Source organism: Suncus etruscus, chromosome 18 (assembly GCF_024139225.1).
Source record: "Suncus etruscus isolate mSunEtr1 chromosome 18, mSunEtr1.pri.cur, whole genome shotgun sequence".
NCBI lineage: Eukaryota > Metazoa > Chordata > Mammalia > Eulipotyphla > Soricidae > Suncus > Suncus etruscus.
This window is the reverse complement of record NC_064865.1, coordinates 2873792-2901624: the sequence shown is the minus strand read 5'-3', so window position 1 is coordinate 2901624 and position 27833 is coordinate 2873792. Positions and strand designations below refer to the sequence as shown.

The window sequence follows — 27833 nt, the reverse complement described above, 5'->3', positions numbered from 1 at the left end:
TGAGATGAGATGGGGGACATCACGGAGGAGCTGAATCTCCTAAACCTGCTGCTGCCATGATCGACTTGGGGCGTTGAAGACAAGACAAGACGGCCCAGCCAGAAGGCTCGGAGAGGTTGGTTCGGGGGGCCCGGGAGGCTCGAGGGGCGCGGGGGCCGTGGGCCAGGGCTGTGGGGAGCGCGAGTGGGTGCGGGACGCGGGCAGGGGGTGCCCCAGGCTGGCAGCAAGCCACCGGGGAGGCGGACTGGGCTGGCTGGCAGGAGGCCTGAGAGCGCGCGGGGAGCCGGAGAAGCTGACACTTGGGGTGTCCTGGATCCCCACTCTCGCAGCTTGGGGCTCAGGGAGCGATCGCCCACGGGGTGGCCGCACCCCCGAGCCCGTCGGACCCGGCCTCCCTCTGCGCCCCGGGTTGCAACCCGAGGTGAGGACCGAGTGGGCCGGAGCGCGCGGGGCCAGGGCGCGCGGGGAGGTTGCAGGCCTGTTTTGGGGCGAAGAGGAAAAGGACGAAAGATCGAAAGATCGAGACCCGGGTGGGCAGGGAGGATCCAGTGCAGGACCAGCCCTCGCGCCCCCTGGGTCCACCATCCCCGCAGATTCCCTCCAGGGCCAAGCCAGCCGCGCCCCGCGCTCCCCGATCCATCCTCTGTCTGTTGCGCACGGCGCGCGCGCCCCATTTCGATCCGCAGCTGCCAGCACCGCCCCCGCCCGAGCCCGAGCCCGCCCGGGCCTTCCTCTCGCCCTCCCGCGACCCCCAAACCCGCCCCCCCACTCGGGGTCCCCCGATCCGCGCCCCCTCTCCAGGCTTGGCCTCCCCACCACAGGTGTCTGTCTGTCTGTCTGCACGCCCGTCTGTCCGTCCCTCCCGGGGCGGGCGCTGACCATGCCCAGAGGCTGCCGCTGCCTCTGTCTCCACCTCGTGGGCCTGCTGTGCATCTTGGGGACCCCCGTCCGGCCGGCTGGAGGTGAGTGGGAGGTGCCCCCCGAATTCCCCCAGCCCCTAGGGCGCAAGGACCGGGCTCCGACCCACGCTGGCACGCTGACCTCTGGCGGTCCGAGGCGGTCCTGCAGCCGCCCTACCCACGCGTGGAGTCGGTCTTGCGTGGGTCTTCCCTGGTTGGTTTTGGGGTTTTTAGATTTTGGGTCCCACCGGCAGCGCTCGCTCAGGGGTTCCTCCCCACTCGACGCTCAGAAATCGCTCCTGGCAGTTAGGCTCAAAGGGAGGACCCTCTGGGATGCCATATGGGATTCAAACCACCGTCCTTCGGCTTGCAAGGCAAATGCCCTACTTCCATGCCATCTCTCCAGCCTCGTGGGTCTGCCCTTTCTTTGCAAGGGTCGCCGAGTCCCAAAGATGGGACTTTGCACCCTTCCCATGCATCCTTCCCTTAGCCTCTCTGGAGTTCCTTGCATCCCAGAACATCACTCCTAACCTCCATCAATCTCTTGCAGCGGATGAATGCAGTTCCCACTGTAACCTGGCCCACGGTTGCTGCGCACCTGACGGTTCCTGCAGGTAGGTACCTCTCCCCCACCAGCTGCTCCCCATTTCCCAGCTCTACCACACCCACAGCTAGGGCAGGCCCCAGGGGCTGAGTGTTACACAGGGTCCAGACCCGAAGGTTCCATCTGTATTCCCTTTGGGCACACAGCCCTACCCTCCCGCTCCCTCCCCTTTGCCTGGCCTTCCTTCCTTGCCTCTGCTTCTTGCTGTTCGCACCCCACTTCTTAACTCTTGCAAAGGCTTCGGATCCTTTCTTCCTCAAGATACTAAGAGAAAGAGCTTCAGCTTGAGAGAGTTCAGAGATGGGGAGCCAGAAGGGAATGGGGGAGAGAAAAGAAGGCGATAAAGAAGAGGATGGGTTTAGTTTGCAAGGGAAGAGATGCAGCGAGGGGTGCTGGGAGAAGCATTTATGAAAGAAGATCTTTCTGGATGCATTTGAGTAATCGACTCAGGCAGTGGGGGCTGGGCAGATCCTGTAGCAGGGAGATTGTGTGTCTGGACATAGGGAATGAACACACTGGAAGAGGACCTGGGAGGGACAGGCAGAGTTTTGTTGGTTTGTTTTGGATTAAAAACATTTTTTTACTTTGAATTTTTTTTGGGGGTTTTGGGCCATACCCGGCTCTGCACTTAGGAATCATCCTGGCGGTGCCCAGGGGTTTTTATTTTTGTTTTGTGTTTTAGTTTTTCAGGCCACACCCGTTTGATGCTCAAGGGTTACTCCTGGCTAAGCGCTCAGGAATTGCCCCTGGCTTGGGGGGACCATATGGGACGCCAGGGGATCGAACCGCGGTTCTTTCTTGGCTAGCGCTTGCAAGGCAGACACCTTACCTCTAGCGCCACCTCGCCGGCCCCTGCGGTGCCCAGGGGTACCATATATGCTGGAGATGGAACTTGGGTAGACCATGGACAAAGCAAATGTCCTACCCTCTGAAAATATCTCTAATCCTTGGTTTTGTTGTTGTTGTTTGTTTTTGTTTTGGGTCATACCCAGTGGCTCTCAGGGGCTACTCCTGGCTCTGTACTCAGAAATTGCTCCTGGCAGGCTGGGGGAGCATATAGATGCCAGGGATCAAACCCCGAGTCTGTCCCTGGTTGGCAGTGTGCAAGGCAAACGCCCTACTGCTGTGCTATCAGTCAGGCCCATTTGTTCCTTCCTTCCTTCCTTCCTTCCTTCCTTCCTTCCTTCCTTCCTTCCTTCCTTCCTTCCTTCCTTCCTTCCTTCCTTCCTTCCTTCCTTCCTCCTTCCTTCCTTCCCTCCCTCCCTCCCTCTCTTCCTCCCTCCCTTTCTTCTTTCTTTCTTTCTTTTTTAAACAAATTCGGTCATTTGTCCTGGAATCTGGGGAGGAAGACAGTCTTGGTCACCTTCATCTCTCAAGGCCACTATTTTTTGTTTTGTTTTTTGCCTGCACTGATTTGGCTTTTTGGGTCACATCTGTTGTGTTCAGGGCTCATTCCTGGCACGCTCAGGGGAACATATGGGTACTGGGGATTAAACATTGGTCAGCATGTGCAAAGCAAGCTCCTTACCCACTGTATTATCTCTCTGGTTTCTCTTATTTAATTTTTTTGTTTTGTTTTTGTTTTGGGGTCACACTTGGTGGTGCTCAGGTGTTACTTCAGGCTCTGCATTCAGAAATGACTCTTGGCAGACCTGGGGGTCTGTATAGAATGGGGAGGATTGAACAAATATCATGCCTGCTGTGCTTTTTTTTTTTTTTTTTTTTTTTTTTTTTTGCTCCTGCCCCTCTTTTATTTAATTTGAAAAACCTTATTTTTATTTAGATATTGTGAATTACAGAATTTTTCACAATTGGGTTTCAGGTATACACGTTCCAACACCAACCCCTTCGCCTTTCACTTCTGTCCACCAATGTCTTTTTCTCTTGCAACCTGTTACAGTCTATCTCTGTAACAGGCACTTTTTCTGTTGTTTTGTTTTGGGGCCATGCCCAGCAATATTCAGGGGTTACTCCCGGCTCTACACTCAGGAATTACACCTGGCATTGCTCGAGAGCATTTAGGGGATGCTGGGGACTGAACCTGGGTTTGAACACATATGAAAGCACGTGACCGACCTGCTGGACTATCACTCTGGTGCCCTATAACAGGCACTTGCATGCAGTCAACACAGGATCAACCCTTGACATCCCAAGTCTCTCCAGGAGTGATCCCTGAGCTCAGGTAAACCCTGAGCACCACTGGGCATGGTCATTGAACTGGTTCAATGAGGCTAGAGCACATGCCTTGTACGCAGGTGTCCTGGATTCCATCTTTGGACCCTGAAAGCCCTAAGTAGACCCTGGGCACCACCAGGTGTGGCCTAAAAAACAAAAACAAACAAACAAAAAGAATCTCAGTAAATCTGAGTTTGACTGGGGTTATTTATAAGCACATTTAAAAATCCTCCTCCCCCACAAGGCCAGAATGATAGCACAGCAGGTAGGGTAGTTGCCTTGTATGTGACTGATCTGGGTTCAATCCTCAGCATCCACATCATCCCCCAAGCCTGCTAGAAGTAATTTCTCAATGCAGAGCCAGGAGTAAGTCCTGAGAGCCACCATGTGTGGCCCCCAAAATTAAAGCTATTGCCTTGCATGCAGTTGTTTAGGTAGTGGTTGTGACTGTTATAATGGTTCGTGGCATCACATATGGTTTCCTAGCACTACCAGAAGTGGCTTCTAAGCACAAAGCAGGAGTAAGCCCTGAGTACCGCTGAGTGTGGCCCACCCCACCACACCTCTCAAAAAATAAACAACAAAAAGAGACTGACAAGGGCTGGAGAGATAGCACAGCAGTAGTGTGTTTGCCTTGCATACAGCCGATTCAGGACTAACAGTGGTTCGAATCCTGGCATCCCATATGGTCCCCAGAGCCTTCCAGGAGTGATTTCTGAGCACAGAGCCAGGAGTAACCCTGAGCACCACCAGATGTGACCAAAAACAAAACAAACAAAAAAACCCACGTGACAAAATGCAGGGATCTAAATCTAGTGTTTGGTACTAATGTGATTCCACAGGCTGCTTTTGCTTCCACAGTCACCTGCTCCACCTCTCCGTTCCTCAAAGTCCTGATTCCACTTCCTCCTTGCCTCCCTCGGGCTCCCCACAGCCTTAACCCTGGGCTCCTCCCCATCAGGTGCGACCCAGGCTGGGAGGGACCACACTGTGAGCGCTGTGTGAGGATGCCCGGCTGCCGGCACGGCACCTGCCACCAGCCCTGGCAGTGCATCTGTCACAACGGCTGGGCGGGCAAGTTCTGTGACAAAGGTAGGGGTGAAGAGAGGGTGGCTGTTGGGAGGGAGACTGTTTGTATTACTGTGGGGCACCTGTGTCATCTTGCTCTTTTGAGATCACATTCCCAAGGGTGGTTTGAATAGGTCCTCAGCATTACCCCAGGAGGTAGGCAAAGTGGCTGCCAGAAATGGTACATCTTTAGCAATGATACAGAAAAAAGAGGCCTGCAGTTGGGGCTGGAGTAATATACAGTGGGTTGCACCTGGTTTACCCAGGTTCAATCCATGGCATCCATATGGTTACCAGGAGTAATTCCTGAGTGTAGAGCCAAGAGTAAATAAGCCCTGAGCACTGCTGGCTGTGCCCCAAACCCCCATCCCACTTCATTCCCCCCCACCCCAAATGAAAGAGGCCTACAGAAGAGGCATCATAGGCCCAAAGCCACTGGGTGAGCCTCACTGGGCCAGGCAGAAGCTGTCTCACACTAACACATCATGGTTTTGCCCTGAGACACTAAACCAATCTGGGGTGGGTCTGTAGCAAGAGACCCACAGAGCCTTGGTGGGCTCTGGGTGGGCAGGTAGAGGAGGGGTCCCGAATATAGGGGCTATCACTGAACTTTCCTGGTCTCCTCTGCAGATGAGCACGTCTGTACCACCCAGAACCCCTGCCGGAATGGAGGCCAGTGTGTGTATGATGGGGGCGGCGAATACCACTGTGTCTGCCCCGCCGGCTTCCACGGCCATGACTGCGAGCACAAGGCCGGGCCCTGTGAGCAGGCAGGGTGAGTGGGGGCCACACCTGGTAGGGGAGGTTCGGTTGACATGCTGATGATAGCAGAAGGGGTATGATCCATCCCTGAGGGGGGGAGTGAAGATTAAGTGGAGGGCCAGGAGTCCCACGGAGGGGGCCGGGGTGATAGCACAAGTGGGTAGGGTGTTTGCCTTGCATGCAGCTGACCCAGGTTTGGTCTCTGGCTTCTCATATAGTCCCCTGAGCACTACCAAGAGTAATTCCTGAGCACAGAGCCAAGAGTAACCCTTGAGCACCACTAGGTGTGGCCCAAAAAGCAAAAAGGAAAAGAAAAAAAGAAGTCCTAGAGGATAACAATCCCAGCCCGCCAAAAATCCTGGCACCGGCTCAGAATTGCTCAACTTCCTTGGTACTAGCTGAACCATTTCTGCAACAGTGAGAACAGTGTGGGAGAGGGCAGGCAGGAAGATGGCTTTGAGTTCGGCTCTGCATGTGGGAGCCTGGGGTTCAGCCGACTGGCCCCTAAGCACTAGGCTGGGGTAGTCCTCAATCACCTCCCAAAATTAAAAAAGAAAACATGTACTGGGTACCCAGGAAGGTGCTCTCATATGGCAAACATGATTCATCCTGATGTTGCGGCATGAGGCTTGTGACTCCCGCCAAGAAAGGGCCTGCAAAAGACTTAGTGGCTGAAAGTGCGGTCTGGAGAGCACAAGGCTGAGTTCAAACCCTGGTGCTGTGCCATCTACAGGCTTGATGCTCAGATGATTTACATGGGGCAGGTCTTGATGGTGGCTGTGGTCAGAATGCTGGTCTGAGCCACCCTGCAGGTGTGAGTTGGTGTTAACGCCTTCTCCTCCCGTCCCTTCCCAGTGCCCCATGCCAGAATGGTGGGCAGTGCCAGGACGACCAGGGCTTTGCCCTCAACTTCACCTGCCGCTGCTTGGCTGGCTTTGTGGGTCCCCGCTGTGAGGTGAACGTGGATGACTGTCTGATGCGGCCTTGTGCCAACGGCGCCACCTGCGTGGACGGTGTTAACCGCTTCTCCTGCCTCTGCCCCTTGGGCTTTGCCGGCCGCTTCTGCACCACCAACCTGGATGATTGTGCCAGCCGCCCGTGCCAGCGAGGCGCCCGCTGCTGGGACCGAGTGCATGACTTCCACTGTCTCTGCCCCAGTGGCTATGGAGGCAAGACTTGTGAGCTGGTGCTGCCAGCCCCAGAGCCCACCACCGTGGCGGGTCTGCCCTGGGAGCCCACGGCGGCCGCCTTACCACCAGCCACGGGGCCTGTCCCCCACAGCGCAGGCGCCGGCCTTCTGCGCATCTCGGTGAAGGAGGTGGTGCGGAGACAAGAGGCGGGGCTGGGGGAGTCCAGCCTGGTGGCTGTGGTGGTATTCGGGGTCCTCACAGCTGCCCTGGTCCTTTCCACCATACTACTGACCTTGAGAGCCTGGCGCAAGGGTGCCTGTCCCCCTGGGCCCTGCTGCTCCCCCGCCCCGCACTATGCCCCAGCACGCCAAGACCAGGAATGCCAGGTGAGCATGCTGCCAGGGGGACTGTCCCTGCCCCCTGACCTGCCCCCTGAGCCTGGTAAGAGCACGGCACTGTGACGGGGACGGGGACCCTCCTCCACCTCAGACTGCACCATCCATCCTCACCTCCCCCGGAGGGGAGCACACACATGGAAGGGCGCAACCAGGCACCAGAGAGATTATTTTTTTTACACACAGAATGTACAACGGGAATTTTATCAAATAAAACTCAGAAAAACCCAGGGGAGTTCCTGTGCTAGAAGCCCGCACAGGAGGGGGATGCATGAGAGGCTGAGCCGAGGGGTGTGGGGGAATTGGGGAGCCTCAGAGCACCCACCCCCTCTAGTAGGCAAATTCCCAGAGAGGAACTTGGGAGGCTGGGAACATCTTGGTTAGAGAGCACATGGCCTGCCCATCTCCCGCGCTAAAAACGTTTGGAGAGGAATCCAGGGTCCCTTCTCCCCTTGGGGGAAGTGAGAGAGAGGTAGAATCCAGGAGGAGAATGTCTTGGGGGAACTCCCTGGAAGTACTGGGATGTGGGGCAGCACCTGGTAGTGCTCGAAAAATCATGGAGTGTGAAACGAGGTTCAAGCCCAGGACCTGTGCACATCACACATGACCTCCAACCCTAGAGCAACAATCTCCCCTCAAGGAGAACGATGAGTGAACCAGCATGCTGGCTCCCGAGTGAGGGGCAGAAGCTCAGCAGGAGCGACAGGAGTGGTGCAGGGCTCAGTGAGAGCTGCTGCCCTGCAGCAGCTGCTGGAACAGGGAGTGGGGCCGGCTGCGGAGGGCCGCCGGGGAGTCCAGCTCAGCCACTCTCCCGCCATGGAGCACCAGCACCCGGTCTGAGTTCAGAATTGTGTTGAGCCTGTGTGAGAGAAGGGCGCATGGGTAGTGGGGACGGTGCCCTAGAGAAGAGGGCTGCAGGGGCTGGAGAAACAGTATAGAGGATATAGCATTGTCCTTGCATGTAGCTGACCTGGATTCAATCCCCAGAATCCCTTATAGTTCCCTGATCCTGCCAGGAGTAATTCCTGAGTATAGAGCCAGGAATAACCACTAAGCACTAACCAGAGTGTGAATATAGAGCCAGGAATAACCACTAAGCACTAACCAGAGTGTGAATTTCGAAACAAAAACCAAGCAAGAAGGGTGCATTCCCTCCCTGCCCCTGTATTCTCCTCCTTCTCTCCCCCAGGTTCCCTCTTTGCCCCTGCAGGGTCCTAGGCGTTAGCCCTGGCTCTTTGCTAGTGTTTGGGTCTGGGTCTGTGCCTCAGGAGGATGAGGAACTGGGAGTCCCAGGGCTCCAGGGAGGAAGAAATGTGCATACCTGTGAGCAATGGTGAGCACCGTCTTGTTGGCAAAGCGCCTGCAGATGGTCTCCTGCAGCAGCTGGTCTGTCTTCTGGTCCACGCTCGCTGTGGCCTCGTCAATGCACAGGATCTGGAATGTGGGTAGATGCAGAGAAGGCGGTAAGCCTTGGGCCCCTCTCAAACTCATGCCCCTACCTCCTGACCCAACCTACAGCTTCCTATTCTCACTCTAGGAATAAAACTAACTTGGACCCCTTCTTTTTTTTGTTCTTGGGCCACATTTGGTGGCACTCAGGGTTCTGCATTCAGAAGTCGCTCCTGGCAGGCTTAGGGAACCACTTGGGATGCCGGGGATCAAACCTGGGTCCACCCCAGGTTGGCAGCATGCAAGGCAACCACCTTACAGCTGTGCTATCACTCCAGGCCCCAGGAGTTTGTTTTTGGGTCACTTTTGTACCATAGCTGGAGGCTACTTCTAGTTCATTGCTGAGGGTGGCCATTAATCCCCATGCTGGGAATTTTAGATATTTTTTTCTGGGTCACACCCGGCAGCGCTGAGGGGTTACTCCTGGCTCTACGCTCATAAATCGCCCCCCGGCTCAGGAAACCATATGGGATGCCGGGACTCAAACCAAATGCCCTACCTCCATGCTATCTCTCTGGCCCCATGCTGGGAATTTGGGGGATTAAGCTTGGGGCTTCTGCACCCGGAGTAGGTGCTCAGCAGCCCATAGCACCATCTTCCCCCCTACAGCCCCCAGCTCACTTTGTCCCCCTGCCCTAAGGCTGTTTCCTTTCTCCTTACCTTGGCATCTGTGAGAAGAGCCCTGGCCAGACACAGCAGCTGTCTCTGCCCCAGGGACAGGCTCCGGCCCCCCTCGCCCAGCTCACCATCCAGACCACCTGCCAGGCACAGCATAGCTTCTTTACCCCCAGACCCCCACACCCACTCCTGGCCACACCACAGGAGGGAACCACACTTACCTGCGGCTGTGATCACTTCACTCAGGTGACACTGCTCCAGGGCCTGCCACAGTGCCCCGTCCTCCTGCAGCCCCCGTGGGTCCAGGTTCTCCCGAACAGTCCCGCTGAACAAGAAGGGATCCTGGGGGATGATCGCCAGCTGGGATCTGGGGAACAGGGTGGGACAGGATATGGCAGGAGGATGGAGGGGCCTGTCATGCTCCAGGCAGGTTTTGCTGCTAAGCCCTCAGGAGAATACTGCCTCAAAGTACTCCTCTGGTCCTCGGGTCAGTCATGTACCTTGAGCTGTGCCAGTAACATGCCTGAGGGAGAGATGAGGAACCCACGGCCTCACCCAGAATTTCCGATGGAGATGCCACCCTCTGGGGTTGCTGGTGCCACCTAGGACAGCAGCCTCCAGTGAGGTGGGGTGGGTGTGTACTTGTGGCATATGTGTGTGCATGGAGAGAGACAGAGAGAGAGAGAGAGAGAGAGAGAGAGAGAGAGAGGAGAGGGAGAGAGAGGAGAGGGGGGGGGAGAGAGAGAGAGAGAGAGAGAGAGAGAGAGAGAGAGAGAGAGGAGTGGGAGAGAGAGAGCAAGCGTGCTTATGGACAGGTGTGTGTGTGTGTGTGTGCGCGCGCGCATGCCCATGCCTGATGTGTATGTGCACATTTGTTGTACACAACTGACCGACGTTTGATCCAAGCCCTGAGCCCTGTCACAAGTAATCCCTGAGCACAGAGCCAGGAGTAAGCCCTGCACACAGCTGGTGTGGCCCAAAACCAAAAAAAAAAAAAAGGCAGATTTATAGGTCACTGAGGGATTATATTTTTTTTTTCTAGAAAGGGGGCATTTGGGGCTGGAGAGATAGTATAGCACGTAGGGCATTTGCCTTGTATATGGCCAACCAGGATTCAATCCCTAGCATCCCATATAGTCCCTTGAGCACTAAAAGAATTCCTGAGTGCAGAGCCACTGAGCATTGCCAGGTATGGCCCAATAAAATAAATAAATAAATAAAAGAGGGTGGGGGCCGGAGAGATAGCATGGAGGTAAGGCGTTTGCCTTTCATGCAGAAGGTCATTGGTTGGAATCCCAGCATCCCATATGGTCCCCCGAGCCTGCCAGGAGCGATTTCTGAGCTTGGAGCCAGGAGTAAACCCTGAGCGGTGCTGGTGTGACCCAAAAACCCAAATCAATCAATCAATAAATAAAAGGGGGTGTTAGGTCAAATAAATATGAGAACCTCTGGCCTAGGTTCTGTCCTGCAGGAGTTTCAAGAAAACAGCAAAAGGACGGACTGTGGTTCGATCCCCCAGCGTCCCATATGGTCCCCAAGCCAGGAGCGATTTCTGAGCACATAGCCAGGAATAACCCAAGCGTCACCAGATGTGGCCCAAAAATCAAATAAACAAACAAGCAAATAAACAATAAAAACAGCACAAGACTGGAGCAAAAGAACAGTGGGTAAGGATTTGCATGAGGCAGTCTCAGGTTTGATCCCTAGCACCACACATGGCGTCCAGTGCCTCCTAGGAATGATCTCTGAGCAAAGAGGCAGGAGTAAGTCTTGAGCACCACCGGATGTGAACCAAACGAAAAAACAAACAGGGCACAAGATGTGGCTGTTCCATGTGGCATCAACTCTGGCAGTCATGGAGACAGCAGAAGTAGTTGTTAAGGAACAGCAGGGAACACACAGAGGTCAGGTGCAGGCTGGCACCAGGTGCAGAAGAGCTGTTTGGACTACAAGGCCCCGACCGTCCAGATGTAGATGAAGGGGCATCTACAGCTGAGATGAGACTGCGACCAGTGGGCTGCAGGCACTGCAGAATGGCACTTGCCTACATTTTTCCAGCTACAAGGACATCAGGTTATTCTGTGGCTGTGGTAGGAGGTGCCTCATCATGAGATGCTGTGTGACCTAGCCACAATACATCTAACTCTTTTGTTTTTCCAGTTGCTGTTTTTTTTTTTTTTTTTTTGGAGGGGGTGGTCCATAGCTGGCAGTGCTCAGGGATTAATCCTGGCTCTGCACTCAGAAATCGCTCCTGGCAGGCTTGGGGGACTATATGGAATGTGGGGATTAGAACCACCATCCATCCTGAATCGGCTACATGTAAGGCAAATGCCTACTGCTGTGCTATCTCTTTGGACCTCTTTGTGTGTGTGTGTTTTTTTAAACCATATCTGGTGGTGCTTCAGGTTTGTTTCTGGCTGTGCTTGGGAGACCATATTGGATGCCAGGGATTGAACCCAGGTCTACTGCATGCAGGGCAAATGCCCTACCTGCTGTGCTATTGTTCCGGCCCCCGTTGTTTGATTTTGCCAGTGGTGGGGATAAAACTCATGGACTCACACCCGCAAACCAAGTGCTTTACCACTGAGTCAATCCACAGCCCCATGTCTACTGTCATTTCAGTGTTTGTTTTTAGGGCTATATTGTCAGCTCTTGGGTGTAAGGGGAGGCAGCGTGGACTTGGTGGTCACTCCCAGCACAGTATCTGGCGACCCATGTGATGCCTGGGGATTGAACCTGGGGCACTCTAAGAACCTCGAGCAAACTGTGTTCTTCAGTCCATTAAGCAAGCAATCTCTTTAGCCCTAGAGTAGATTTCAAGTGATGGGCCATGGATTGGTGGCAGACTATAAATGTGAAAAGGTTGAAAAATATATATATATATATATATATATATATATATATATATATATATATATATATATATATATATATAGTTCAGTAGATAAGGTGCTTGCCTTTTATATGGCCAACCAAGGTTTGATCCCCAGAATCCCATATGATCTCTTGATACTACTCTTGATATTCCCTGAGCACTGCTGGGAGCCCCCAAAACCCAACAAGCAAAGAAAAAAGATTAGAAACCACTAGTTAGTAGTGAAAGGTGTGTGCTGAGATGTACCTGAAAGATAAAGCAGGAAAGAGGTCAAAGTCACAGATCTCAACCCTGACCTGAGCACCAAGTTGGCCCCACCCTCCAATCTAAGTGGGGCGTTTATCTGTGGGTCAGGGCTGGTTCCCTTCATGCCTCCCCAGACCTGAGCTCAGCCAGCTCCAGCTTCCCAGTGTCCACGCCGTCCAGCAGCACTCGGCCAGAGCTGGGCTCCAGCAGCCGGAAGAGCACCAAGAACAGGGAAGACTTGCCGGAGCCTGTGCGACCCACGATACCCAACTTCTCTCCGGGCTGTACGCAGAAGGTCACCCCATCCAGGGCATTGGGCAGTCCTGGCCGGTACACTAGCACCACATCCTGAAACTCCACGCTGCCCTGGGTCAGCCAGTCGAGGCCCAGCTGCAGAGGAGGAGGAGAGAGAGGTGATGAGAGGGAAAGACCAGATGAAGCAGAGGGGAAGGGAGAGGAAGGCACCCGGAGTGAGGAGGAATGGACAGGATGGCCTGAGAGGATGAGGAGATGAGGGGCACGAGGAAGGGTCCCCATCAAGGTGGGCATCTAAGGAGCTGAGGAGAGAAAGGAGCGATGGAGACAAGGGGGCCCAAATCAAGGACTTTTAGGGCCTGGTGGGGGTACAGGCTTACCTGCAGCAGATGTCCGTGGGGCTCCTGGGGCAGGTCGCAGGAGTACTCCTCCAGCCGCTCCACACTCACCAGCATTGCCTCCGTCCTGGTGAAGCTGCTCACCAGACCTGAGAGCAGCCCAGTCAACGACAGGGCATAAGATAGCGACAGGCCAACCAGTCCTGAGAGGAGGTGAAGCTAGGTTAGACACGGGGGAGGAGGAAACAATCCCAGGCTGGGCTAAAGGAACAGAAGCCAGAATGATGATGGGAGCTGGGTCACAGGGGCTGGTGCTAGGCATGGAACAGGCCTGGGGCGGGGGTGGGGGGCAAAAACAAGCTTCATTCTAGTCCCTGGGCAAGTCCCTCCAGGAGACTTAGGTTATGCTAACTCTAGAACAGAGGTGGGGCCAGAGCAATAGCATATCGGTAGGCATTTGCCTTGCACACCACTGACCCAAGTTGGGCCTGGATCTTATCCCTGGCATCCCATATGGTACCCCAAGCCTGCCAAGAGAGATTTCCAAGAGAGTGCAGAGCCAGAAGTAACCCCTGAGCGCTTCCGGTGTGTCCCCAACTCCACCCCCCTCCCCCCAATATAGAATGGAGGTGATCACCTAGCCTGCCAGGAGTGATTCCGAGTGCAGAGCCAGGAATAAGTCCTGAGCAATGCTGGGTATGGCCTCAAAACCAAAAAAAATTAAATAAAATGAAATGCAGGGGCAATGGTAATTTGAACCTCTCCTCACAGGGACTCTAGGGCATTGGGGTTGATGCTGAAGGGGCCAACAATGCAGGGGCATGGTGGGAAAACATAAGGGTATTCTGAGGGTATTTTGGGTGAGGCTGGAGAAAGTTCAGAGGACTTCATGCATGCTTTGCTTGCAGGAGGACCAGATTAGGTCCCTGCACTGTGGGGTCCCCAACTCCATCAGGCCAGGAGTGATACCTCCCCATCATCACAAATGGAAGTAGGCCCAGAGCACTACTGGGTATGGTCCCCAAACAAACGATAAAAGAGAATGAGGATGTAGGCAGAGGAGTTGGCGTAAATGCAGTCACTGCAGGCGTGAGGCCTAGGACTGGACCCAAACACCATGTGGTCCCCAGCACCACCAGGCCTAAACGTAGAGCTGTTAGGGCTACAACTGCTAGACCAACTACTCCCCAGAGTGGCCTCCCAAACACCCACAATTAAGGGCAAGGGGTCAGTGTGGGGCACCTGGGTCGGCAAGGCCCTGCTGGTGCTGTACCAGGGCGATCGTGGCGATGGCGGTGACAACTGCAGCCCCAATCAACTGCAGCCGGATGTCCAGCCACTGCTGGGCAGCACTGGAGGCAAACTGGCACCTCTGGTTCAGCTCCAGGAGTCTCTGGTTTTCGTCCTCAAACCTGGGGAACCAGAGGGATGGAGGGAAGATGAATTGCACTAACCTGTGTCTGAACACCTCCCTGGCTTTCCACTTCCTCCTTTTGGCCAGGCCTCTCTGAGGGGCAATGGAGGGGCTAGTGTGCTGGTATGGGGCCAGTTCTGCTGCTACAAGATGCCCTTTCTCTTTCTTTTTTTCCCTAAGGAGTTCATATATCATAATACTCAGGGCTTACTCCAGGCTCATGCTCAGGAATCACTCCTGGCAGGGCTCAGGAGACCCTACGTCAGGGGTCTCAAACTCAATTTACCTGCGGGCCGCAGGAGGCAAAGTCGGGGTGATCCTTGAGTGCAAAGTCAGTAGTAAGCCTTGAACATTGGGGGGTGTGACCCAAACAACTAAAACAAAACAAAACAAAAAAAATATTCCTCTAGGACAGGGCCACAAAATGTACGGAGGGCCACACATGGTGCTGGGGATTGAACCCAGGTCGGCTATGTGCATGGCAAGTGCCCAACCTGCTGTCTGATGCCCATGGATCTTTTTTATTCCTTTCTTTCTTTTTTTAAATTTTGGGCTACAACCGGTTGTGCTCAGGGCTTGCTTTTAGCTCTGTACTCTTGGAGGAGCTCAGGGGACCATAAATGGCTGCTGTACTATATCCTTGATCGCAGGTCCCCTTTTTCTTTTCCCATTCTTTCCTTCTCAAGAGACCCGAGGCTCCCTCACCCCAAAGGTCCCATGTCCCAGCCTTCTCATCCCACTGTCTCTAGCTGAGGCAGGCCGACCACACACACCTGTCACTGGCCCCTGTGGCCCGGAGCACGGGGAGGCCAGCCAAAGTGTCGGCCAGGTGGGTGTAGAGGGGCGACAGGGTGAGACTGCAGAGGCGCCGCAGCTCCCGGGAGGACTCCCGGTAGTGGCGCTGAATGTGGTAATAGAGGAAGCCCAGTGGCGGCAGCAGGAGCAGCAGCCAGGGCAGGCCGGAGCCCAGCACGGCCAGGAGGCCCAGCAGGCCGGCGCCGTTGGCCAGGAGGATGTTGAGCATGAAGGGCAGGCTGTCATCGGTGCAGGCCACGTCGGAGGAGAAGCGGTTAAGGACACGGCCTGTGGGTGTGGCTTCAAAGAAAGTCACGGGTGCCTAGGAGAGGGGGTGTAGTTGGGCTGGGTGGGTAAGGAGGAAGGTCCATGGTAGACAATAGGAAGAAAGGCACGAGTCTCCAGAGTAAGTGGAAGGAAGGACAGAGGGGCTTGTAGAGAGAATATTCCAGATTGTGTAGGACAGACTGCCACTCTCCCGACTACTAGGACATGGGCTGGTGAGATTCAAGAGGAGGTCACAAGGCACATCCTAAATGCCCAGGGCCAGCCACAGGTTGTTGGCAGCAGCCGAAGTCAATCCAATCCCATGGCCACGCACTCAAGGGATGGCTGGACAGTGTCCAGACTTTCTACTCTGCAAACAGTTCATTCAGGAGTTTTTTGGTTTGCTCTGTTTTTAGCTTTGCCAGTTTTTAACCTGCCAGTGCTCAGGCTTACTCCTGGCTCTGCACTCAGGAATCACTCCTGGTGGTGCTCAGGAGACCATTCTTTTTGTGTGGTTTTTGGGTCACACCTGGCGGCGGCTGCGCTCAGGGGTTACTCCTGGCTCTGCACTCAGAAATCATCTCTGGCCGGCTCGGGGGACTATATAGGATGCCAGGAATTGAACCACCAGTCAGTTCTGGGTTGGCCACATGCAAGGCAAACACTCTACTTCAGTGCTCTCTCTCCAGCCCTTCAGGGATCATTCTTGGTGGGCTTGAGGGATATGAAGTACTGGAGATCAAATCTGGGTAAGCCAGGATGCAAGGCAAGTGGCCACTGTACTTTCTTGCCATTCCCTTTTTGGGGTTTTGCTTTTGCTCTTTTGGACCACACGCAGCAGTGCTCAGGGATTACTTCTGGCTCTGCACTCAGGAACCACTCCTGGTGGTGCTCGGGAGACCATTGAGGGTGCCAGGTATTCAACCTGGGTAGGCAGCATGCAAGGCGAGCACCCTGCTATACTATGGCTCTGCCCCTACCCTTTATTTTTTGGTACCATACCAGGAAGTGCTGAGGGGGCCACGTGGTGCTGGAACCAAACCTGGGTTCCCACATGCAAAGCATGGGCTCAGCCCAAAACCTGCTCTCAAGCCCAAACAGCCCCATTTTAAGGCAGGGTAGTAGGTCTGTAATCATAAGCACCTGCTGCTTATAGCTCGTGAGACACTGATTTCACAGCCTAAACATGGCCCCTGCTTGGCTGTTAAAGACAGAGCTGGGCTCCCAGCGAGGCCATTGTCCAGACAGGCAGGGAGTGAGTCATTACCTATTGGGCTGAGAATACCTCTGATTGGCCAGGTAGCTTTGCTCTCAGAACCCCAGTTTCCTCGTTTGTAAAATGGGGAGAAAATTACCCACCTTGCTGATTACTGTGAGACCCAAATAATAGAGAAGAAAAAACTTGGCGATAAGAATAACATTTATGATGGATAATTATTGTAAGTATAAATGTCCTAAGCATTTTCTTGTACTAAACTTAATCCTCACAAGTCAATGGGGGTAAACCAATAGGTTCGATATACACACAACAACAGGGAAGGATCTTAGAAAGAGCCTGAATGGTCCAGAACAATAGCACAGCAGGGGGCCCGGAGCGATAGCACAGAGGTGTTTGCCTTGCAAGCAGCCAATCTAGGACCAAAGGTTGTTGGTTTGAATCCCGGTGTCCCATATGGTCCCCCGTGCCTGCCAGGAGCTATTTCTGAGCAGACAGCCAGGAGTAACCCCTAAGCACTGCCGGGTGTGACCCAAAAACCAAAAAAAAAAAAAAATAGCACAGCAGGTACAGCACTTCCCTTGCATGTGGCCAACCCAGGTTTGAGTCCCAGAACTCCACATAGTCTGCCTCACCAGAAGTGATCCCTGATTGCAGAGCCAGGAATAACTCCTGAACACTAGCTGGGAAAATCAAAATCAAACCAAATCAAAGAACCTAAAATACAGGGCCGGAGAGATAGCACAGCTGTAGGACGTTTGCCTTGCACTCGGCCAACCCAGGACAGACCTGGGTTCGATTCCCAGCAACCCTTATGGTCCCCCATGCCTGCCAGGAGCCATTTCTGAGCATAGAGCCAGAAGTAACTCCTGAGTGCCACCAGGTGTGGCCAAGAATAAAAAACAAAACAAAACAAAAAGAGCCTAAAATACTAAAAACAGCTTCACAGGGGGGCTGGGGAACAGCTCAGAGGTCTAGAGAACAAGTCTAGAGAACAGACTTTGCATGTGGGAGCCCGGTTTCGATTCCTGCATGGTACCCCTGGTTACTGAGAGTAACCACTGGATATGTGTAATATGTGTGTGTAAAGTGCATAAAACATAAGTATTATGCAAAAAAAACACAGATAAAAGATATAAAGTAGACACTTAGAAAGGTGGGTTATCGGAAGGGCCTGAAGGATAGCACAGCGGTAGGGCGTTTGTTTGCCTTGCACTCGGCTGACCCAAGACTGATCCGGCTTCAATTCCCAGCATCCCATAGGGTCCCCCGAGCCTGCCAGGAGCAATTTCTGAGCACAGAGCCTGAGTGCTGCTCGGTGTGGCCCAAAATCCAAAAAAAAAAAAAAATAAAGAAAGAAAAATAAAATAAAGAAAAAGAAAAAGAAAGAATGGTGGGTTTTCAGGAAGGGGAAAGGAAATAGAGTATCTACACTAAGGGATCAATAAGGGATGGATGAACAAAGGAGTAAATAAGACAATCAAGGAGGGAAACATGCTTTACATGCAGGAGGCCTGGGTTTGAACCTTAGCAGCATAGTCCCCCATACACCACCAAGAGTGACCTCTGAACATCAAATGGGAGTTACCCTCAAGTGTCGCAGAGATGGCCGAAATTACAGACAGAAAGGGAGCTTGTATTCGCCATAGGCAGACCCCACTGTGCCATGCAGGGTTTGAGAGCCAGGCTCTCACCAGCACTGCAGGCTGACCCTGGGACGCAGGCCCTGCGCCACTCCTCCTCTCCAAGCCCTGTGTTCTGCGCTATTTAGGACCACCTGGGGACCAGAAAGCCCCCCACTCCATGAAAGCTTGAGACTGGGCTGTGCTCCCGGGGGCCACCCTGACTCCTCACCTGGAGGACGCGTTGCAGCAGGCGGCGGTGGAGCATGCCCGTGGCCCGGAGCGTGCCGGCTGCGAACAACACCGCCCGCAGCAGCGTACACAGTGAGTTGATGCCCGCGATGCTGGCGTAGACAGTGAGGTAGAAGCGGACGTCTGGGGAGGAGTCGTTGGGGGCAGCTCTGGGCAGTGGGAACACGGAGGTGCTGGGTAGTGAGGAGGGGGCTCTGGGTAACCGAAAACAGGCCCACTCAGGGGCCCCTTCCTCTCCCCTCATGCCACCCCTCCGAGAATAGGCCTCAAACCCCAGCCCCCCGCCTTGAGCCTGGGACCTGCTCCCGTCACTCACTAGAGGTTGCCTGGGGAGAAGAGGAGGAGGCGAGCAGAGAGGAGTTGGGGGGCAGCAACCTGGGGGCTGCTGGGGGCTGAGGACTCCAGGGAGTGATTCCCATCGGCCTTCAGCTGCGAGATCCAGTAGGAGAGCCACCAGTCTGCTCCATTGCGTGTGGCTGCAGGGAGGCAAGAGACAGCCGTTTTTACCCTCCTTCCTTCTCTCCAGCACCTGCTTCCTCCACCATTGATCCAGGTTCTAAGAGCCCTTCTACATGCCCCCAGCTCCCCAGGGCACTCTCAGTGATGCTCCTCTGTCTCTAGCTGCCATTCCCTGGTTCTGGGCTGAGCAGAGTGGAAGTTAGCCTTGTGGGAGTTGGGGTGGCAGGATTGCAACGCAGACACAGAACGTACCCACTCAGCCCTGGGACTCCCTCAGAAAGGGTGGTGGGGTAGACACACAGGCCCCTTGACCCAATTGCTGCCCATGCCTGGGGACTGTGTAGGCTTTGCCCTAACTAGAACCAGGTGATGGATGTGACAAGGACAGGGGCTCCAGGCCTCTGACCTTGCATGAGGAGTAGGGAGAAGAGGATGGCCAGGGCCAAGGCCGAGCCCACGGCCCTCCAGTAAGCGCGGTACACATGGAAGGCCACGGCACCCTCCTTCTTGCTTTCTTTCTGCAGAAGGCCCCCTGACGTGCTCTCCTCTAGTTGCAGCCCCTCCGTTTTCTCTGGCTTCCGCACCGGTGGATCCAAACCTGGGAGAGTTAGGGAGGTCAGGAGCACAGGAGCCAGCAGAATGACAGTTCAGAAGCTTGGTGTGGTGGGCCTAAAGGATGGCTCAGGAGGGCCAGAGTGCATGTTTGGCACAGGAGCCCCAGAACCATGCGGTTTCCCCAAGAACTACTGGGAACAACAGAGCCAGGCCTAGCCTGAGTACCACCAAGTGTGGCCCTAACTACCACATGCCCACACCCAAGTCATTCATTTTAGGGTTGAGAGCTTGAACAGAGGTTAAAGCACTTGTCTTACGTGGGGCCGAAACTACAAAGGGTCCCCTGGGATAATCCCTGAGAGCCAGGAATTTGTCTTGAAAGGTATCAGGTGTGGCCCAAACACACTCCCTTTCCCGCCAAAAATACTTAATCTTAGGGTCAGAGAGAGAGTACAGGCGTTAATTGCTTGCCTTGCACACACTAACCCCACTTCAATTCTGAGCACAGAGCCAGGAGCCCATACCGTCTCATCACAGGCCATACCGGAGTCTGAATTCTGTCCATCCTCAGCCCAGACTGGAGGCACAGCTTGCACCAAGGGCAGGATCTCAGCAGGAGGCCCTGGAAGCAGAGAGGAGTGGATTGTTCTGGACATACAATGCGCTCTCCTGCACAGATGGCCCCAACCTAGTCTCTCTGCCCTTGTGCAAACACTCCCGACTACTCTCTTTCTCCTCAGAACATCCGATTTTTCTCAGAGCTCCCAGGCCTGAGAGCACCAGAGCGCTCCCATCCTGCCCACTATCCATTTCACAGCCTGCTGCTTCTGTGAAGGCGAGAGGCATTTCCCAGGAGACAGAGAGGGGCCAGGGCCAGCCATACAGAGGGCAGATGGCAGAACTTCCAGTTGCCTCCCTCGCTGAGATCCCAATGGCAGCATTACCTGCCCGGACGAGGCGACCAGCCTCCAGGAGCAGCACCACATCGGCCTTCTCCAGGTACTCGGTGCGGTGGGTGCAGAGCAGCCGTGTGGTGTGGCTCAGCAGGCCGAGGATGCAGTGATGCATCAAGTGGTTGGCCACGTCGGCGTCCACCGCAGCCAAAGGGTCATCAAGCAGGTAGAGCTCCTTCTCCTAGGGGGAGGGGGCACCCTGGGCATCAAGGCTGAGGCTGAGAGTCCTTCCAGGAAGACCGTGCTCAGCTGTCCTGGGCATGGCTGGTTCGGGCACACCACACCCATCTGTGCTCAGGTCTTACTCCTGCACTCAGGGACCACTCCTAGAGGCTCAGGAGATCATATGGGATGCTGGGGTTTCATTCCCAGGTTGGCATGCACTGTAAGCAACCTTCCCTCTGTGCCATCTCTCCAGCTCACATAATACTTTTTAGAGAACAATTAGATTTGGTGGGTGTTCTTTTTTTTATTATTATTGCTATTTTGTGGTCATTGTTTAGTTTGGGGGCCAGACCTGGTAGCTCTTAGGGATTATTTCTGGCTGTGCTTGGAAGACCATTTATGGTTTTGGAATTGGCCAGCGTGGCCACAAGCAAGGCAAGAGCTCTACCCACTGTCCTATCTCTTGAGCCCCTGAAAGGACTGAGTCTAGGCCTCAAACACATAAGGTGTGAGTGCTCTACTGTTGAGCTCCAACCTGTACCCTTCCCATGTTTTTTGTTTTTGTTTTTTGGGGGGCCATACCCAGTGACGCTCAGGGATTATTCCTGCTAAGTGCTCAGAAATCACTCCTAGTTCAGGGGACCATATGGGACATTGGGGATTGAATTGAGGTCCATCCTGGATCAGCCATGTGCAAGGCAAATGCCCCACCTCTGTGCCTCTTTTTCTGTTTGTTTTTTAGGTCACACCCAGTGGCGCTCAGGTGTTACTCTTAGTTCTGTGCTCAGAAATTGCTCCTTGCAGGCTCTAGGAACCATATGGGATGCCGGGAATCCAACCACTGTCAGTCCTGGATCAGCTGTATGAAAGGCAAATGCCCTATCGCTGTGCTGTCTCTCCAGCCCCTCCCTTATTGTTTTTGGGTATTATGTGTTTGTTTTGTTTTGTTTTGTTTTTTGACAGGGAGACAAACCCGACAGTGCTTAAAACTACCTTAGCTTTGTGCTCAGGAATTACTCCTGGTGAAGCTCAGGGAACTATATAATGTTGGGAACTGGACCTACATTTGCTACATTTAAGGCAAGTGTCTTAGCCCTGTTCTATCTCTCCAAACCATTAAAGCTCTGTCTTGAATCTGAAGAAGGGAGATGGAGTGACCTCCACCTGTAGGTCCAATGCAAGGGAAGATTGGAGGAGGCAAAAGCTAAGGTTGATAAAAAAAAAAAAAATCCCCATCCTCCAGAGTAATACCAAATGTGGCCCAAACAATAGATCCAGATGAACCAGAGATACTTTAGGGGTTAAGGTGTTTGCCTTGCAGAACTGTACTCAGGTTTGATGCCAGCACTGCAGATGATATGTCCTGGGTACAGCCAGGAGAGCCTCTAAGCACCATCAGGTATAGCCTATCCCCAATTCCCTAAAATCAATGATGGAAAACAAAATCCCCACAACCCTCTCTCAACTGAGCTCCAGACACTCCAGAATCTTTACCTCTGACTCACCTGGTAGACGGCTCGAGCAAGAGCAACCCGGGCCCGCTGTCCCCCGCTGAGAGTCACACCCTTCTCCCCCACCTCTGTCTGGTCCCCAGCAGGCAGGATCTGAAAGGACAGTTCTGCAGAGTTAGGCAGTGAGCCTGTCCATTCCTGTGTTCCTACTAATTCTCCCCGTGGAGAGAAGAGATGGAGAACAACAGAGCTAGGGACTCAAGGAAATCTGGGGCTATTGGTGGCAGGAAATGTGCAATGATGAAAGTTTCACTGTAGGGCTGAAACTCAACCATTAACAACTCTTTAACTCTATCTCACTGTGATTGAGAGAGAGAGAGAGAGAGAGAGAGAGAGAGAGAATCATATTTCCTTTTCACAGAGGAGACCAAAGCTCAGTTTAGCCCCCTACCCATGATGTCATGGTGATCAAAGGGCAGAAATGGGACAGGAACATGATGCATCCCCTTACGTTGCTTTTGTATCTCTAATGACAGAGTCAAGGGCTACACATTCACTTTGGCACAGATAGTGTACGTTTTAGTGATGTTGGTTGCACATTTGACTAGACGCTAACTGGGGTCATATTCCTTTAGTTATAGGTCTCACTCCTGGCACAAGGGGTCACTTATTTTTGGGGGGGTCATTATATCCAGTGGTGCTCAGGGGTCACTCCTCATGGAGCTCAGGGATCATATATGATGCCAGATTTCAAACAGATTGGTTGCATGTATGGAAAACACTCTATTTACTATATAATCTCTCTGATCCTACCTTGGTGCCTTTTTCTTTCTTTTTTGTTTTTGGGTCACACCCTACTACTAATTTTAGTAGTGTTCAGGACTTACTCCTGGTTCTGGGCTCAGGGATCACTCCTGGCAGGCTCAGGTGATCATAAGACATGCAAGGGCTAGGGACTGGAGAGATAGAATGGAGGTAAGGGCATTTGCCTTGCATGCAGAAGGATGGTAGTTCGAATTCTGGCATCCCATATGGTCCCCCAAGCCTGCCAGGAGCGATTTCTGAGCATAGAGCCAGGAGTAACCCCTGAGCTGAGCGCCGCCAGGTGTGACCCAAAAACCAAAAAAAAAAAAAAAAAAGACATGCAAAGGCTCAAGTCTGGGTTGGCTACATACAAGGCATGTGCTTTCTCCACTGTAGTAGCACTCCTTTTCCTTTTTTTTTTTTTTTTTTTTTGAAAATCGATGTTCCTTTTTTTTTTTTTTGGTTTTTGGGTCACACCTGGCAGTGCTCAGGGGTTATTCCTGGCTCCAGGCTCAGAAATTGCTCCTGGCAGGCACAGGGGACCATATGGGGCGCCGGGATTCGAACCGATGACCTCCTGCATGAAAGGCAAATGCCTTACCTCCATGCTATCTCTCCGGCCCCTCGATGTTCCTTTTTAACAAAGATGATAATGGGTAAAGATCTCATAGGGCTTGATCTTCCATGTGACTTCTAGAGTGATCTCCAGAGCCTACCACAGAGGTTCATCCTCTGTGCATCTTCTCAGGGAAAGCTTATTCATCTCTTCATAGGGACTAGAACCCCAGAAGACTTGGGGGAAAAATCTGCAGCAGAAACTCAAACTGCATCAGCCAAACCAAAGGTGCTTTTCCACAGATTCCACAGTAGCCTGGACAGGACAGTGAAGAAAGACAGGCCTATAGTGACCTTGGGAGGTAGGTAAGGAAGCCAAGGGAGAAATCTAGGAACGCCCAAATTGACTGGGTCTTCTAGATGGGGGGACTGAATGGGTGTGGTAGGCTTCCATGGAGGTAACTTGATTCTTTCCATCTGGAGCAAGGGGCTGGGACAGTGGAGGACTTACTGACTCAAAACTCTGAGGCAGACTCTAGAGCAATAGTACTGTGGATATGACATTTGCCTTGCATGCTGGGTTTGATCCCTTGCATTATTGAGTGTTCTCTGAGCCCCATTAGGAGTGATCCTTGGGCCGGGCGGTGGCGCTAAAGGTAAGGTGCCTGCCTTGCCTGCGCTAGCCTTGGACGGACCGTGGTTCGATCCCCCGGTGTCCCATATGGTCCCCCAAGCCAGGAGCAACTTCTGAGCACATAGCCAGGAGTAACCCCTGAGCGTTACCGGGTGTGACCCAAAAACCAAAAAAAAAAAAAAAAAAAAAAAGGAGTGATCCTTGAGTTCAGAGGCAGGAGCAAGTTTTGAGCATAGCCAGGTGTGACTCAAAATTTAAAATTAAAACAAGGGGGGCCCGGAGAGATAGCACAGCGGCGTTTGCCTCGCAAGCAGCCGATCCAGGACCAAAGGTGGTTGGTTCGAATCCCGGTGTCCCATATGGTCCCCCGTGCCTGCCAGGAGCAATTTCTGAGCAGACAGCCAGGAGTAACCCCTGAGCACCGCCGGGTGTGGCCCAAAATCCAAAAAAAAAAAAAAAATTAAAACAAAGGTCAGGAGGGGCCAGAGTAGTAGTGCAAGCAGTAGGGCATTTGCCTTGCATGAGCTAACCTAGGACGGTCTTCGGTTCGATCCCCCAGCATCCCATATGGTCCCAGAAGCCAAGAGCAATGTCTGAGTGTATAGCCAGGAGTAATCCCTGTGCATCACCAGGTGTGGCCCAAAAAGTAGAAAAATAAAAAAATGGAGCCAGAGAGATAGCACAGCAGCATTTGCCTTACAAGCAGCCGACCCAGGACCTAAGGTGGTTGGTTCGAATCCCGGCGTCCCATATGGTCCCCCGTACCTGCCAGGAGTTATTTCTGAGCAGATAGCCAGGAGTAACTCCTGAGCGCCGCCGGTTGTGGCCCAAAAACAAAAACAAAAACAAAAAAACAAGGGTCAGAGTGATAGCACTGTGGATAGGGAGTTTGCCTTACAAATAGCCAACCCAGGCAACCCATATGGTCCCCCACCTCTTTCCAGGAATGATTCCTGAGTGCAGACAAGGAATAACTCCTGAGCATCTCCGGGTGTGGCCCAAAAACCAAAACAAACCAAAAAATACACTTAAACAAAAACCCAGATCAAAGAAGAACCCAACATTCCGAAGGCTAAGCCTTCTAAAGTACCTCCCCAGCCCAGAGACCTCAGGGTTCCCCAGCCACCCCTCTATGGCATACAGAGAAGGGCAAGAACCTGGAAGTTGAGCCTTCTGGGAAGACTGAAGTCTTGAGAGAGTAAACCTGTCCAGAAAGTGAATCCTTGATGACAGGGTTAGGGAGCCATGAGCGGCGGTGGGAGGGTATGTGGGACAGGCACTCACGCTGAGGTCTTCATTGAGCGCACAGGCCTTCAGCACTTCTTTGTAGAGCTGGGCATCAAATGTCTTTCCAAACAGAATGTTGTCACGAATGGTGGCAAACTGGATCCAGGGTTCCTGGGTGGCCAGGCCGAAGCCCTTGGACAGTCCAGACACTGCCACCCGACCACGCAGCCTGCAGAGAGCCAGGACAGCAACATGGGGGGGTCTAGCTCCCAACTGGATCTCACCATACCCAATTTCTACCTCCCATACCTAGGATTCCTGCACACACACACACACACACACACACACACACACACACACACACACACACATACATGTTGAGCCATGGTGCTCTGAACTGGCAGCCACTGAGGCTGAAAAGTTATAAAGTTGGAGAGGGGCCCGGAGAGATAGCACAGTGGCGTTTGCCTTGCAAGCAGCCGATCCAGGACCAAAGGTGGTTGGTTCGAATCCCGGTGTCCCATATGGTCCCCCATGCCTGCCAGGAGCTATTTCTGAGCAGACAGCCAGGAGTAACCCCTGAGCACCGCCGGGTGTGGCCCAAAAACCAAAAAATAAAATAAAATAAAATAAAGATGGAGAGAGGTACAGGGCACAAAGAAGGGAAGGGGTCTGGATGTGCCCAAAAGGGTCACATCTACATGTGCTAGAACCCTGGGGGCAGGATGAAGGAGTACCACATAGAACCCAGGTTTGCCTGGAGATAAGGAAGCCCAGGGACGTGGTCAAAGGGCTGAGTGATGGGGCTGGAGTGGTAATTCAGTGGGTAGGGCCCTTGTCTTGCCAGTGATGGAGCATGTTTTTTCCCCATCAGCCAATATGGTCCTCTGAGCACTGCCAAGAGTAAAACCTGAGTACAGAGGAGTTTTCCCTGAGCTTCAAAGACTGAGCAAATACTTGGCTTGCAGGAGGCCTGGGTTTGATTCCCCGCATGATATCAGAGTTCCCTGATGCTGCTGGATATGATTCTCATGCTTGGGACAGGGGGTTGTCTCTAAACATCGCTGGGGGGTGGCCCCGAAATTAAAGATGTCAAGTAATAAGGCCCCTTCACATCTCTGCTTTTCTCCAGACTCTTCTACAAGACCTTTTTTTTTTCTTTTTTTTGGTTTTTGACCCACACCCAGTGATACTCAGGGGCTACTCCTGGCTATGCGCTCAGAAATCGCTCCTGGGGAACCATATGGATGCGGGGGGGGGGGGGGAATGGAACTGCGGTCCATCCTAGATCAGCTGCATGCAAGGCAAATTCCCTACTGCTTGCACCACCACTCTGGCCAAGGCCTCTTTTCTTTTTTTTTGGTTTTTGGGTCACACCAGGCAGTGCTCAGGGGTTATTTCTGGCTCCAGGCTCAGAAATTGCTCCTGGCAGGCACAGGGGACCATATGGGACGCCGGGATTCGAACCGATGACCTCCTGCATGAAAGGCAAACACTTTACCTCCATGCTATCTCTCCGGCCCCAAGGCCTCTTTTCTAAGAGCACTTGATAATGAATGTTGTCATGGATTTATTCAGTGTATGGTGCCAGGGCTGGAACCAGGGCCTCATCCATGTGCCCTGCCACTGAACCCCTGTCCAGGGACTTCTCCACTCACTGACAGTGCTCACAGCTCCTCATGGGCTGATTCCACCCCACACTTAGCTGGAAAGTCCCAGAAGCAGGACCACGTATTTGTCCTTCTGGTCTCTCTGACCTGTGCAAAGGTACTCCCTGGGATGAAGGCTAGGCCCAGGGTGGGGGGATCAGGCTCTTACCTGTGGAGCTCCCCGGCGATGGCAGCCAACAACGTGCTCTTCCCGCAGCCCACCTTCCCCACAATGCCCACCAGGATACCCTGCAAGGAAGCGATGTGAGAGCTGGGGTCAGGACTCCCTCCTGTGACCCAGGGGCTGCCCTGGTTCACTTGTCACTTGTCCTCCCTTGCACAACCTGAGCTGTGCCTCAGGGTCTGAGGTTGCTGCATGGAGGCAAAGGATGGGGAGCCTCCACTTCAGAGGAGTCATCTATGCCTTTCCGAGTAAAAGGCTTCTGGAGAAGAGGTGCAGGTGGGGACAGCAGAAGAGGAAAAGTATCTCAGAGCTCCCCAGATAGCCCAGAATGGCAAGCATTGAGGCCTAGATGCCAGCTGGGTCCACCTGGAGCCTGACTTCCTAGGCCTTGAGGCAGGGAGCAATGTCTGGCCCAGATGGCCCATTTCTGCACTTTGCAGTTTATGTTCTTGTCCCTGCGTCCAAGGACATGGGCCAAAGTGTCAGGTCTGAGGTTTAGAACTTGCCTTGCTTGTGCTCACCTTGGTTGAATCCCTTCCACCATATATGGACACCTGAGCGCTACCAGGAATGAGCCCTGAGTAGTGCCGTGTAGAGCCAAAAAGATCTACACATGCAAGCATGCATACATACACACACCTGTATTTATGGAACTACACAGAAGCATCTTAAAACGGGGCTTCTGGATGTTGGGGTGCTTTACCACCCTGCCTCCCCAGGATCTATGATGTATCTATGATGTATCTATGTATCTATGATGCCCACTCTGCCGACCAGGCCTGGCCCCTCTGCCAGTGGGCACCAGAGCCACGGGAGA

At 53.4% G+C, this 27833-nt stretch overlaps 2 protein-coding genes across 4 annotated transcripts in view; one reads left to right on the top strand and one right to left on the bottom strand.

Annotated features, from left to right (window-relative positions):
- Nucleotides 1–765: 765 nt before the first annotated feature.
- On the top strand, nt 766–7263 carry DLK2 (delta like non-canonical Notch ligand 2). 2 transcript variants are annotated; one of them, XM_049765512.1, is made up of 5 exons: nt 766–962; nt 1450–1513; nt 4640–4770; nt 5377–5521; nt 6364–7263. In XM_049765512.1, the coding sequence occupies exons 1-5, from the start codon at nt 881–883 to the stop codon at nt 7097–7099; spliced, it is 1158 nt and encodes a 385-aa protein (XP_049621469.1). In that variant the 5' UTR covers nt 766–880; the 3' UTR covers nt 7100–7263. The 2 variants fall into 2 exon arrangements, with proteins under 2 accessions (XP_049621469.1, XP_049621468.1); XM_049765511.1 differs by lacking the exon at nt 766–962 and having other exon boundaries at nt 1204–1513.
- The window catches only part of ABCC10 (ATP binding cassette subfamily C member 10), a 29391-nt gene continuing 8779 nt past the window's right edge, over nt 7222–27833 (bottom strand). For both annotated transcript variants that reach the window (XM_049765477.1, XM_049765476.1), the window contains 16 exons: nt 27002–27081; nt 25241–25412; nt 22018–22116; nt 20339–20528; nt 19939–20016; nt 19246–19437; nt 18697–18856; nt 18361–18553; nt 15002–15345; nt 14057–14226; nt 12857–13017; nt 12358–12611; nt 9322–9467; nt 9143–9240; nt 8355–8467; nt 7222–7892 (listed from right to left, as the gene is read on the bottom strand). In XM_049765477.1, coding sequence (XP_049621434.1) covers nt 7754–7892; nt 8355–8467; nt 9143–9240; nt 9322–9467; nt 12358–12611; nt 12857–13017; nt 14057–14226; nt 15002–15345; nt 18361–18553; nt 18697–18856; nt 19246–19437; nt 19939–20016; nt 20339–20528; nt 22018–22116; nt 25241–25412; nt 27002–27081 — 2589 coding nt within the window. In that variant the 3' untranslated portion in view covers nt 7222–7753. The remainder of the gene's footprint in view (nt 7893–8354; nt 8468–9142; nt 9241–9321; nt 9468–12357; nt 12612–12856; nt 13018–14056; nt 14227–15001; nt 15346–18360; nt 18554–18696; nt 18857–19245; nt 19438–19938; nt 20017–20338; nt 20529–22017; nt 22117–25240; nt 25413–27001; nt 27082–27833) is intronic.

Bases quoted from the DNA above. Each gene is read 5' to 3' on its own strand.
- DLK2 (XM_049765511.1), top strand. From the start codon at position 1,233: ATGCCATATGGGATTCAAACCACCGTCCTTCGGCTTGCAAGGCAAATG. The intron at 1,514-4,639 runs GTAGGTACCTCT...CCTCCCCATCAG, and splicing joins GCACCTGACGGTTCCTGCAG to GTGCGACCCAGGCTGGGAGG. The intron at 5,522-6,363 runs GTGAGTGGGGGC...GTCCCTTCCCAG, and splicing joins GGGCCCTGTGAGCAGGCAGG to TGCCCCATGCCAGAATGGTG.